Source organism: Loxodonta africana, chromosome 25 (genome assembly GCF_030014295.1).
Source record: "Loxodonta africana isolate mLoxAfr1 chromosome 25, mLoxAfr1.hap2, whole genome shotgun sequence".
NCBI lineage: Eukaryota > Metazoa > Chordata > Mammalia > Proboscidea > Elephantidae > Loxodonta > Loxodonta africana.
Window position 1 is genome coordinate 18,359,603 of NC_087366.1, and position 13,866 is coordinate 18,373,468.

A 13,866-nucleotide genomic window follows, 5' to 3' on the forward strand; every position below is an offset into this window, starting at 1 on the left:
ATTTTCTACACCAATGAGACTTCCTTGCTAGACGAAATCAAGAGGCAGTTAAGAGGGTAGTTCAGTTTTTCAAGTCTCAAATTGGAAAATTTGTTTTTGTCAACTTCCTAGTCATGGTGCAGATCGTCCAGGCAATGACTAACTTTGTTGTTCATTCTATCATTCTCTTGAGCCCCTGGAGATGTATTTTGCAGGTTCTGAAGCAGTTGCAAGAAACCCTGGTAGCATAGCGGTTAAGAGCTACAGCTGCTAACCAAAAGGTCAGCAGTTCAAATCCACCAGGCACTCCTTGAGAACCTTATGGGGCAGTTCTACTCTGTCCTACGGGGTTGCTATGAGTTGGAATCGACTCAACGGCAACGGGTTTGGTTTTTTGGTGAGGCAGTTGCACGGTGTTGCCATTCTCCTTCCCCACTAATTGCAGTCCCTGTTATTCAGTCGAGTGGTGTAAACGGCTAACACGCTCAGCTACTAACCAAAAGGTTGGAGGTTGCAGTCCACAGAGTCACTTCAGAGTCCTGACAATCTACTTACAAATAATCAGCCATTGTAAACCCTACCGAGCACAGTTCTCCTCTGACACACATTGTTCTGTAGTGTCAGAGGTCTAAACTTTCTGGGGTTGCAGGGAAGCTGAGGACATTCTCAGAGTGTCAGTGCACGTGGTGGTGATCGATGGCACCACATCCTCAATATCTGTGTTCCACTGTTGAGCCATCCAGTCTGCATCATTAATATGGCTCCAGTGTCCCCATGCTTACCAATGTGAATTTAGTCCTAACAACCTCAGCAGGCTTGCGGTAAAAATAAATGAGTCAAGTTGGTTATTAACTTAAGAGCCAAGACTGAGAAATTAAAATTGGCCTGGAACGAGAAGAAATGTCAGTGCTTTTAGACATTGCCAGAGAAATCTCATTTTTTTTTTAGCCATGGCCAAGAAGCCATACCATCTCGCAGATGTGTGTATTTCCTGGTCTGCCTGGTCTACTCTCACTTTTCCATGCATCTGTTCACCCAGGAACTCGATTAGCCAAAGAGGTCCCTATGCATGCTGTTGATCATGTTTTCAATATGTGCTCACATTTGTTGATTTAATTTTGATTTTAATCCCGAGACTCTTGGGCCTTCATAAACTTAAACAGCTAGAGAAGAGGAAGAAGCAAGAGGAAACAGGAACAAGAGACAGAATCTGAGAGAAAGAGGGCAAAAAATGGCCTACTCTTGCCTCTGAGGCCAAGGTAGATGTTGCACCTGTTTGTATCAGCACTTCCATTTTAGGTAGTCACTGCAAAGACAGTAAGCAAGCACCAATGGACAGAGAGGGGACTGAGCATGAGCACTGAACTGTGCCCAGTCACAACTCCTCTAACAGTGGAGGAGGGAGACCTCTCAGTGGCTGTAGATACTGGTGCTCCTTAAATGTAAACAGAAGTTCTTGTCCCAGCCTGACCTTCAAAGAAAATTAAGTACCTGAGGACTGGCCCAGCTCAAGAGCTGAGCTCTCCTTCTAGAATCTTATCCTGGGCTAGACCAGGGGAGAAAGAGGGAAGAGGGCCGTGAATTTAAATATGAATCCACTCTAGTTGGGAGAATTGTGGCAAAGACTGAACAATCTTAGCCTCTCAGGAGCACCGACTTCCAGTCAGCTCATATTTGTGTTTTCACAAATATTGGTTTTCCAGTTTGATTACTGTATGAGTTCCCTAGGGCTGCCATAGCAAATTACCACAAACTATTTTTTTATGTGGCTTAAGGAGTCCCTGCTAATCAAAAGATTGGTGATTTGAGTGAACCAAGAGGCCCCTTGGATGAAAGATCTGGCTATCTACTTCCAAAAAGTCAGCTATTGAAAATCTTATGGAGCAAAGTTCTTCTCTGACACACCTGAGACCACCATGAATCAAAATCAACTTGACAATAACTGGTTATGTGGCTTAAAACAATAGAAACTTTTCATCTCCTGGTTCTTGTGGCTAGAAGTCCTAAATCAGGGTGTGGACAGGGCCATGCTCTCTCTGAAGGCTCTAGGGCAGGATCCTTCCTCGTCTCTTCCAGCTTCTGGTAGCTGTAGGTAGATCCTTGGCTGTGACAACATAACTCCAGTCCGTGCCTCCATGTTCACACAGCTGTCTTTCCTCTGTGTCTCTCCTCTTCTTTTAAGGACACCAGTCCTAAAAAAATTAGGGCCCACCGTAATGACCTCATCTAAACTAATGACATCTTCAATGACCCTATTTCCAAATAAGGTCACATTCCCAGGCGCCAGCGTTAGAGCTTCAACATATCTTTTCGGGGGGACATAATTTAGGGCCCTAGTGGTGCAGTGGTTAAGAAATCAGCTGCTAACCACAAGGTAGGCAGTTCTAATCCACCAGCTCCTACTTGGAAACCCTATGGGGCAGTTCTACTCTGTCTTGTAGGGTTTTTATGAGTCTAAATCGACTCAATGGCAATGAGTTTTAAGTAAGAATTAGCAACTGTAATAATTTATAAATCATGTCTCTAGATCTACAACTGTCATTTCATATCATTAATTTTCTTCAAGAAATCTTTTAGCTGATGTTCTTTGTTAACTTTGTGGGTGCCTTTCTTGGCCTGATTAGGAGAAAACAGAAGCATATTTAAAATAGTCCCCTCATTGAGTTAAAAAAATGTATGGTTACTTCCCCTAATTGTTATGATTCTCTTTGTTTTCAAGCTTCTGAGGAAATGAACATCTTCCAGCTATGGTCGGGAGGTCCACCCGCATTCATTTTTGATGTGCAGAGCTAATCTCTGTCCCAGAGGAAGACCTGGGCTGACCATCTGACTGTACTGAAGCACTCTGCCCCACTGAGGAAGCCTCCCCACTCCCTGCCTCCCATCTGTCCACTCCCCTGGTGAATGGAAAATAAACAGAAGTCCAGGCAGACACTTCTAACTGCTGCCTTTTAATCCCTTTGACAAAAACGTATTTCTGCTTGAATACATAATAATGAAAGCATGCAGCCTGTAGTGCACCAGAGAGTTGGAACGAGAGAAGCCAAAGGCCCAGATGCACACTCCCTGGAGGAAGCACAGGGCTGTGTTAAGGGTTCTATTTTCAGAGCTCTGTCTGTAGAACAATGCAACAGTGCAGTGCCTGTCTTGCTGTGAGACACCACAGGCAACTGAACACAAAACCCTTGGTGACAAGTTAATTTTTCCATCTGGTGAGGAAGCTGAGGACACAGAATATGGGAGCCTGGGAGGTTTAAGCTGAAGACCTACCTCCACCCTCAGGGGACACCTGCACGTCTGGCCAATGCACAAAGTAGAGCCCCCAGGCCCTGTCATGAGAAGCCCAGGTCTTCTGACCCCTCTCCCAACCTGAAAGGAAGGGGCTGAGGCTCCTCCCAGCCCCCCGTGAAAATGAGTGCTGCTTTGACTTTGCCATCCTTCTTCTAATCTGGCCAAGAAAGGTACCCACGAAGTTAACAAAGAACATCAGCTAAATGATTTCTTCTATTTTGAGTTTTTTTGTTGTTGTTGTTTTATTTTTAATTAGACACATAACTTTTCATACTCAAAGTAGCTAATTTCTAAGGATCTTTTCTGTATTCTTAAACTTAAAGCAGGTTTTGGAGTTGTTTAATCTGTACACTAGGAAAGTAAATTTCATACAATAACAACAACTTTTTTTAGAATGGTTAGGAATTGCATCAACACGTAGGGAGGGCAAAGAAGGTCGTCTTTTGTGTCTGTGAATTGTTCATCCATCACTGTTATATGATGCGCACATGTTAAAATTCAGGCAGTTAAAAACCAGACTCTGCTCTTCAGGAATAGCTGGCGTTCAAGACCTTGAGAACTACGGCTGACCTGAGTGTCCTACTGTGCAATAGTTGTCTCTTGTTCCATAAGAGGCTCAGGGGCAGATTTCTGACAATTTCTTAGACCTAAATGGTGGTAGAACTCAGGAGAGGAGTATTGGAGATTTGAATTCTGTGTAATGAGGAAACAACAGCCAAGGAAAGAAGGAAGGGTTATATAAATTCTCCTATACTGTTTATAAATAGAGATAACATAGAATTCTTATCAAGCAAGCCCTGTTGGCACAGTGGCTAAAGCGCTTGGCTGCTAACCAAAAGGTCAGCAGTTTGACCTCACCAGCCCTTCTGTGGGAGAAGATGTGGCAGTCTACTTCTGTAAAGACTTACGGCCTTGTAAACCCTGTGGGGCAGTTCTACCCTGTCCTATAAGGTTGCTATGAGTCAGAGTCAACTGGACGGCAATGGGTTTGGTAGAATTCTCATAACTTTTGACTAACACCGTAGTCCAGCTTTTTTGTTTGTTTTGTTTTACTTTATTCTTACACATATTTTGAGTGAAGAGTAGTATACATTAGACCTGATTCCCAGTTTAAGGAATTGCTCTTTCTATGCTTCATATGGTGAGACAGTTGTTTTGACTCACATAGGGCTCTTCCTGGACACCTATTATGCTGATTACCATGGCCATGTGTCACAGCCGATGTGATTTTTACAGACATGCTGCAGCTCTCGGCAGAAGCACAAGCTAGACGAAGCTTGTAACCCTCCTCCCCATTGCTTTGTCTTTGCTGTAAGGTGCTTACCAGCTTACAGTGTTAGTTGTTTTTAAAAATTTTATGTAGTCAGATTTATGAATCTTTTCTTTTATTACATCTGGGTTTTTAGTCATAATTAGAAATCCTGTCCCCATACACAAGTTATAAATTAATTTATTTATATTTTGTTAGTGCTTTTTTTTTTTAATTTAGATCTCTTATTTATTTGGACTTTATTCTGGTATATGGTGTGAGGTATGGATCCATTTTTTATCTTTTTTCTAACTGGCTATACAGTTGTCTCAACACCCTTTATTAAAAATTCCTTCTTTCCCACAGCAATTTGAGGTGCCACCTTTTTCATATACTCAATTTCTGTTTTGTTCCACTGGTCTCCCCATCTATTCCTGTGCCATTACCACTTTGCTTTAATTGTATTGGCTTTATAGTATTGCCCTTTTTTGATAGGGTTTACTAGCAATTCTTGGATTTTTATTTTTGTACGTACTTTATAATCAACATTTCTAGTTCCAGAATAAAAAAAAAATTCTTGGTGTTTTTATTGGAATTACATTTAATTTTTAAATTAAGGAGAACTATATTATCTTTACCATGTTGAGTTAGCCTGTCTAAGAATAAGGAATGTCTTTCCATTTTTCATAGCTACTTTTTTTTTTCTGTCTTTCGGGAGTGTTTTAAAATTTCCCTCATATAGGTTTTGCACAATTCTTGTTATTTTTATTATTTTTTAAATTTTATTTAGAAAGCGTTTTAATTCAAACAGGGTAGAGTTTAGGCCAAATGTTATTAAACATGATAAAGAGGGATACTGTAAAGGGCATAATTCACATCAAGTATATAATAAGTGTGAGTATCTTCTATACATCTTCTAAAGAGATTTTCTTGTATACACGAAGGCTTTCTGTTAGTTCTGTATTTTGCTACTGTAATGAATTCTTCTATGGTTTTAGTTTTATTATTGATTCGTTTGTGTTTTCCAGGTATTGTATTGTATTATCTATAAATAGAGACAATTTTACTTCTTCTATTCCAATTCTTATGCCTCTAATTGTTTTCTTTTGTTTAATTGCATTGGGGCATATACTCAATGTAGTATTAGACAGTAATGGACATTTTGGGCATCTTTTGTCTTGTTCTTGACCTTAGTGGCAGTGCCTTCCTCCATCAAGTAAGGCTTTGTTGTTGTTGTTAGGTGGCATTGAGTCAGTTCCAACTCTTAGCGACCTTATGTATGATGGAACAAAACGTTGCCTGCTCCTTCACCGTCTTCACAAACCTTGCTATGTTTGAGCCCACTGTTGCAGCCACTGAGTCAATCCATCTCACCAAGAGTCTTCTTCTTTTTCTGCTGACCTTCTACTTTATCAGGCACCATGTCCTTCTCCAGGGATCGGTCCCTCCTGATAACATGTCCAAAGTAAGCGAGACAAAGGGCTGAAGTATATGTCTGACTTAGTGTGTGTTGTATATTTTGATCATGTTAGAACGTATACATCAATTATTACTTATTGAGTGTAGATTTTTTTTTTACTGAACAAACTGGCTTCTCCTTAAACAGTTAGTACACATTATTTTTTGACATTGGTTATCAACCCCACGACACATCAACACTCTCCGTTCTCGACCTTGGGCTCCCTATAACAGCTTTCCTGTCCTCTCCTACCTTCTAGTCCTTTCCCCTAGGCTGGTGTGTCTGTTTAGTCTCATTTTGTTTTATGGGCCTGTCTAATCTTGGGCTGAAGGGTGAACCTCATGAGTGAGTTCATTACTGAGCTAAAAGGGTGTTTTTCATATGTTGCTGTTTATGAAGGGTTTCTCCAGTCTCTGTCAGGTCAAGTAAGTCTGGTCTTTTTTTGTGAGTTAGAATTTTGTTCTATCTTTTTCTCCAGCTCTGTCCAGGACCCTCTATTGTGATCCTTGTCAGAGCAGTTGGTGGTGGTAGCTGGGCACCATCTAATTGTACTGAACTCAGTCTGATGGAGGCAGTGGTAGTTGTGGCCCATTAGTCCTTTGGACTAATCTTTCTCTTGTGTCTTTAATTTTCTTCATTCTCCCTTGCCCCTGATGGGGTGAGACCAGTGCAGCATCTTAGATTACCGCTCATAAGCTTTTAAACCCCACATGCTACTCATCAAAGTAGAATGTAGAACATTATCTTTATAAACTATGTTATGCCAATTGAGCTATATGTTCCCCGAGACCATGGTCCCCACAGCCCTTAGCCTGGTAATTCAGTCCCTCAGGGAGTTTAGATGTATCTATGGAGCTTCCATGACCTTGCCTTGTACAAGTTATGCTGGCTCCCCAGTATTGTGTACTGTCTTACATCTGAGTGTGTGTTGTGTTGTGGTGGAGTTGTGTGGTATAGTGTGGTGTTGTGTGGTGTGTGTCTGTGACTTTGAGTGTGAATTTTTAAAAATCAGGAATAAGTGTTGAATTTTGTTAAAGACTTTTTCATTGTTTATGAAGGTAATCATATGATTTTTTTCTTCAGGTCTATAAATATGGTTAATTATATTAATAGATTTCTTAATATTGAAGCCCAAGCCCTGGTGGCGCAGTGGTTAAAGTGCTCCAATTGCTAACTGAAAGGTCAGTGGTTCAAAATCACCAGCAGCTCTATGAGAGAAAAGTGGCAGCCTGCTTCCATAAGGATTTACAGCCTTGGAAACCCTATGGGGTTGCTATACGTTGGAACTGACTTGAAGGCAGTCGGTTTGGTTTTGGTTGGTAATGCTGAAGCTTAGGGGGCAGTGAGTTTCTGTTAACGGTAGAGGAATAAATTTGGAAAAGGAGGGTAAGAATGGTTGCATGACTTGAAGAATATGATCAATGCTACTGAATTGTTATACATGTAGAAATTGCTGAATTGATGTATGTTTTGCAGTATATATTTTTTACAATAGCAAAAATAAAATACATTATTTTAAAAAAGATTTCCGAATATTGAATTATCTTAGGCCATGCTGTATTATTTTCTTAATAGAATGTTTCATTCTATTTGCTAATACTTTATTTTAGATTTTTGCAACGTGTTCATTAGAAGAAATTGACCTATAGTTTTTTTTTAGCAGGTTTAGATATCAATATTGCATTTGCGTTATCAAAGAATTTGGAATTTTCATTCTTTTTCTACACTCTAGTGAGCAAGCTATGTGATGTTGGAAATATCTGGTCTATTAAGATTTAGTAAAATTCCTTTGTGAAACTATCTGGGACTAGTATTTTCTTTTGTTTGTGGGATAATTCTTGGCAACTTTCTCTATCTTGTTCATGGAAGTTGTTGTGTTTAACCTTTATATCTCTACGGGATTCAATTTTGCTAATGTGCATCTGCCTAAGAAATCATCTATTATATCTAGTTTTCAAATTTATTTTTCATTGAGTTGTACAAAGTAGTTGCTTATTATTTTTAAAAAATTCTTCATATCAGTCATTTTTTCTCCCCACTTTGACATTTCTTATTTTTTATATTTTGTGCAGCCTCCCCTTTTTTTTAATTAGGTTAACTAGTGTTGTGATTAGTAATTTGCTGAGATTTTTAAAAGAATGAGTATTTTTATTTGTTTAAATTCTACTATTTTTCTGTTTTTTAATATCATGAGTTTCTACTTTTTCTTTTTTGACTGTTATCTATTACCAATTTATTGATAGCCAATAAATTTTTTCAAAGATGAGCTTTCTCCCCTCACTTCCATTTTTTAAAAGTTTTGCATTATTTTTTACTATGTTAGAGTGTGTGACATTTACTCTTCTGCCCTTGCCCTCACCTTCATTTTAGTTTCAGTTCTACAATGAAATATATTAAATGCTATGAGCAGTCCTTTTGCTGTCATTTCCTAAGTCATATCGTAGTTGGATGAAGCTCTGTTAGATTTCTAAGGCATATGGTAGTCTTTATTCTTGCATACTTAAATCTGTTTTTCTATAGCCTTAGTACTTGAAGGACAGGTAGGCTGGTTATAAAATCATTAACCATTTTCTCTCCATGGATTTGCTTGCAAATGATAGTTTACTGTTGTCTTGCTTCATATGTTGCCGTTTAGAATTCTGTCAATTTTTTGCATAATTTTTATAGGCTTTATTTTTAGAGAAGTTTTAGGTTTACAGAAAAATTGTGCAGAAAGTAGTGATTTTCCACATATTCCCTTCTCCTGTGCACGCTGCTTCTGTTATTAACATTTTGCATTTCTGTGGTACATTTGTTACAATGCATGAACCAGTGTTGATCCATTGTTATTAGCTAAAGTCCATAGTTCACGTTGTTGTTGTTAGTTGCTGTAGAATTGATTAGGACTCATGGTGGCCCCAAGTGTGCAGAGTAGAACTACTCTATAGGGTTTTCATTACAGTTCAGAATTCGTGTTGTATAGTCCCAAGGGTTTTGAAAAATGCATAACGCGTGTGTCTACCATTACCGTATCATGCAAAATATTTGACTGCCCTTAAAATGCTCTGTGCTTCCCCTATTCATCCTTCTCTCCTCCTCTGGAACTCCTGATGACCACTGAGCTTTTCACTGTGTCTGTAGTTGGCACAGTGGTTAAGCGCTTGGCTGCTAACCAAAAAGGTTAGCTCTGAACCCAGCAGCTGCTCCTCAGGAAGAAGATGTGGCAGCCGGGTTCCGTAAAGATTACAGCCTTGGAAACCCTGTGGGACAATTCTACTCTGTCCTATAAGCTCACTGTGATTCAGAATCCATTTGACAGCAATGGGCTGTAATTTTGCCTTTTTCAGAATGTCATATAGTTGCCCTCATACAGTTTGTAATCTTTTCATCCTGGCTTCTTTCACTTAGCAATATGCATTTAGGTTCCTCCAAGTCTTTTCATTGCTTGAAAGCTAATTTCTTTGTATCATTGAATAATACTCCATTGTATGAATGTACCAGTTCTTTTATCCATTTGACAGCAATTTGATTTTCTTTCCTTTGTAAATGGTTTGGTCTTTTTGCCTAAAAGCATAAAGAAGTGTTTTCTTTACCATTAAAAAAACCAAATAGTGTTACTAGTATATGTTTCAGAATTGATTACTCTGGTTCAATTTTCCCAGGTATATAGTGAGATTACACATGAATATTTAGGTCTTTTATTTGCAGAAAATTTTCCTTATATTTAAGTTGTAAGTATTGTTCCATTTTTTCCCTTCTTTTTCAAAGACTCCAATTTTTTTCCTTATAGTAACTTTGCATGGATGCGGTCTGCTATGTACTGTTAATTTTGAAATTTCTTATTTTTTAAAAGCAACAGTAACCGTTGTGTTTATATAGAGGAGAAGGGTTTGGGCTGGTTACTAGGTTTCTTAAAGACCCTACGCTTCTGTTGCATACGGAACTGTCAAATTTCAAGGTAGATCAGGGTGGATCAGTTTGTTAACCTTTCAGGTTAAATTAGAAACCAGTTTTGTATACATTGTTTGAAGACTTTTAAAAGTACTGTATTTCTTATAAGCGATGATAAAGTTAATTCAAAATAGAACTGTGAAGATACCATAGGTTTACAGCTTCATACTGAAAATTTTCTTGTGACTTTCCTCTGTAGTGGCATAGCAGTTAAGTGCTACAGCTGCTAACCAAAGGGTCAGCAGTTCGAATCCACCAGGCACTCCTTGGAAATGCTATGGGGCAGTATTACTCTGTCCTATAGGGTCACAGTGAGTTGGAATCCACTGGACAGCAATGGGTTCGGTTTTTGCGTTTTTTTTTTTTTGTTCCCCTCTAGCTTAGAAATCCTGTCGGAATCAACTCAAAGGCAGTGGGTTTGGTTTTTGGTTTTGGTAACCTGAAAATTAACTTGAAATGCAAGCAAAACTTAATGATTGCCTAAATTGAAGGTAATTGTTAAGTGACGTTAACAGGTAGAGTTTACATATATGATAACTGAAAATTAAAACAAATAGGATTATTTCCAAGAAGATTCATTAATTAACTCCAGTTCAATTCATTTTATGTTTATTCTATTTTACTGTTTTCATGTTTCTATCTATTGTTGTGGATTGAGTTGTTTCCCCTCAAAATTATGTTTGTCACCTTGGCTGGTCCATGATTCTCAGTGTTGTGTGATTGTCCACCGTTTTGTCATCTAATGTGATTTTCCTATGCGTTGTAGAGCCTATGTCTATGATATTAATGAGGTGGGATTAATGCAGTTATATTAACGAGGCAGGAATTAAGCTACAAGACTAGGTTATGTCTTAAATCAATCTCTTTTGAGATATAAAAGACAGAAGCGAGCAGAGAGAGGTGGGAATCTCATACCACCAAGAAAGTAGTGCCAGGAGCAGAGCCCATTCTTTGGACCTGGGATCCCTGTGCTGAGGAGCTCCTAGGCCAGGGGAAGATTGATGACAAAGACCTTTTTCCTACGGAGCCGACAGAGAAAGAAAGCCTTCCCCTAAAGTGGAAATGTCATCCTGAATTTGGACTTCTAGCCTCCTAGACTATGAGAGAATGAATTTCTCTTTGTTAAAGCCATCCGCTTGTGGTATTTCTGTTATAACAGCACTAAAAAAAAACAAAACCAAACCCATTGCCATCGAGTCAATTCTGACTCATAACAGCACTAGATAACTAAAATATCTATTAATACAACTATTTATTGATTCTACTATTGGCCAGCCCCTGTTTTAAGATGCAATAACACGAAGATGATTTTAAGAAGTCTCTCCCACTTCAGAAATTCATTATCTAGTTTGAATTATGTGGAATTAATTTCAAATAATACAATTTTTTCTCCAGAATTGGCCATTTTCCTTTCAGTTTGGTTTAATGTATTGGATTTCCTCCTCTTTCTTTAGATCACGTAACTGAACTATAGTTGGCTTTCTCTCATGCAGGGTAGCCACTGATCACAATGTGGATAACACAACAGAAATACTCAGGGAGTGGTTGAAAAATATCCAGAGACTGTATCACTATGTAGAATGGAGGCCTATGGATGAACCACAGTGAGTAGCAAGATCAAATTTTATAAACTCATTATTTACTCTTTCTCCTTTAACTAATGCTCCCAGTCATTCGAGCTTCTAACCTGGGAGGCACATGTGACTTTTTCTTGCCTGTCACCTCTGTGTCTGGTGAGATGTGAAGATCTGCCATTTCTTCCTTTGACAGATCTTCATATTTCTCTCATTGTCTTTACTCCAACCAAATTCAGGTTCTTATTAGCATCTAAGTAAATTACCACAGCAGTATATTTTTCAAAATATTAATATAATTTATTCATATTTTGAGTATAAACTTTTTATACTTGAGAGATCACAGTGAAAATTTCTATACTTTCTACATACACCTTGCTTTTTGTACTTACCATATCTTGGAAATCATTCCATACCAGTAATTAAAAAGCTTCTTCATTCCTTTTATGAATATTTTTGTATTTTTCTATTGTAGAGACGTATCATAATTATTTAATGAGTCCCCTACTGATGGACATTGAGGTTTCTTAATTGCTTCCATCTCCAAGTCGTCTTACATACCATCTGGTCAAATCAGTCTACCTAAAATACTAATTAAATGGTTTTATTTCTCTCTTAAAAGAACTCGAATAGCTCTTCAGTAGTTACTGAATTAAGTTCAAATACCTCAGACTTACAATCAAAAGATTCCATAAACTTAGCCACCATACTTAGGCACCCATAATGCCTCCTGCTTCCCAGCAGAAAACATACTTTATTCAGAATGTTTCTTTTTGTTTTTCAACCCCAAGTTTTTTTCAACCCCGAGTCTTTGCTCTTACAGGTATACTTCCTTGGAAGGCCTTTTGCTGCTGTGTAACTAACTCATATACCAAATCCCACCTACTACAGAAAGCCATTCCCAATCATTGTGGTTACAAAGATCTCTTTAACTCTCAACACTTGTATTACCTATTTTCTACATTACCCTTTTGACATAATACACTTAACTAACATTGTTATTTAAGTATGTAAGTTATGTGTTTTTTGTTTTTGTTTTTCTAATTATAGGTTCTTTGGCAGGAGTTAGAGAGTACATATATTTTATGTTTTCCCTCAATGTTATGTTCCCGGCAGTCACTAAATTAATACTTGTTGGATGAACAAATGAGCAAATGAGAACATGAACAGATTATCGTAAATGTTCCCAAGACCACTGTAATTCCAGTTTAAGGTTGACAAATTTTATTACTAGAATGAATTGAGTTAGCCTGAATTTCTGTCCAGGGTAAATCATTTATTGAAAGCCAAATTTATATTTTAATAACAAATGCCACTCTGGAGGAAAAAGAAAACTTTTTCTAGCCACACTCTCTGTAAGTACGTTTATGATCTATACATATATTTCTTTCTAATCCTAATGTATGGGCCACATATCAAGCCAAAATAAACAACAGAGTTTGAGCACTACAAAAGATCTGAACACTTCTTTCTAGTTTCTTATAATGGAATTTGGCTGAATTAATAAATGGCACAGAAAGACTTTATGCATCTACCTTGCATCCTGCTTATTTTCTCAATAGCCAGATTTTGACTGAATATATTATATACCAAGGTCAGGGTGAAAATATTAGGAAAGGCACTGGGTTTTTTAAGTAATATATTCAGAAAAACAGGAATTCCATTGATTTGCATCAAAACCATGATTGGAGAAGGCATCCTAGAGAATTCCTGTTCAGTACGTAGTCTTATTGTTTGTATAGTTACAGTCTCACTGTTTTTGTAGTTTTCCATTCACTAAGGCAAATGTACAGCCAGCATAACTACAAGAACTTTAAGTGGTGGCCAATCTTGACTACTAAAACAATATCAGTGTCCATACCAGTTGGGAGCCTTCAAAAGGGTTTTGTAGCGTGTGCCAATCTACTTGCCTGCATGGCCATTTTAAGAGTCCTGGATATTGTGTAGATGTTGATAGAGATTCTGAAAGACATTGTAGATCTGCTCCGTGATTTCACTTCACCTGGAATAGATTAATGCATTAGGCTCTGTGGACTCTTTTGCTGAGACCCCACCAAGTAAATTTAACCTTATTTTTCTTGGGAAATTCTTCTTTTTACATACACTGCAACGTTTCCAAATGTACTTGACAAGAGGACATCTAGAAAAGTGTCTAGGGACATGGGCTTAGAGGTTAAACTGCCTGGAGACAAATCCTGACTGTCCCCCTTATTAACTGTGTAATACTAGGCCAATGACTTAACCTCTCTCTACCTGTTTCCTCATCTGTGAAATGGGGAGAATAGTAGTTGCTATCTCATAGGACTCAATGTTAGGACTCGATGAAATATTTCCTGTAAAGACTTTTGTGTACAGTAAGCAGCAAGCTATTAAATATCTCCTTG

The 13,866-nt window shown here is 38.1% G+C and overlaps 1 protein-coding gene across 5 annotated transcripts in view; it reads left to right on the top strand.

The window, feature by feature from the left end:
- COLGALT2 (collagen beta(1-O)galactosyltransferase 2) overlaps positions 1-13,866 on the top strand; it is a 134,713-nt gene that overhangs the window by 67,244 nt on the left and 53,603 nt on the right. For all 5 annotated transcript variants that reach the window (XM_023549192.2, XM_010590949.3, XM_064276523.1 and 2 more), the window contains one exon: positions 11,402-11,512. In XM_023549192.2, coding sequence (XP_023404960.2) covers positions 11,402-11,512 — 111 coding nt within the window. The remainder of the gene's footprint in view (positions 1-11,401; positions 11,513-13,866) is intronic.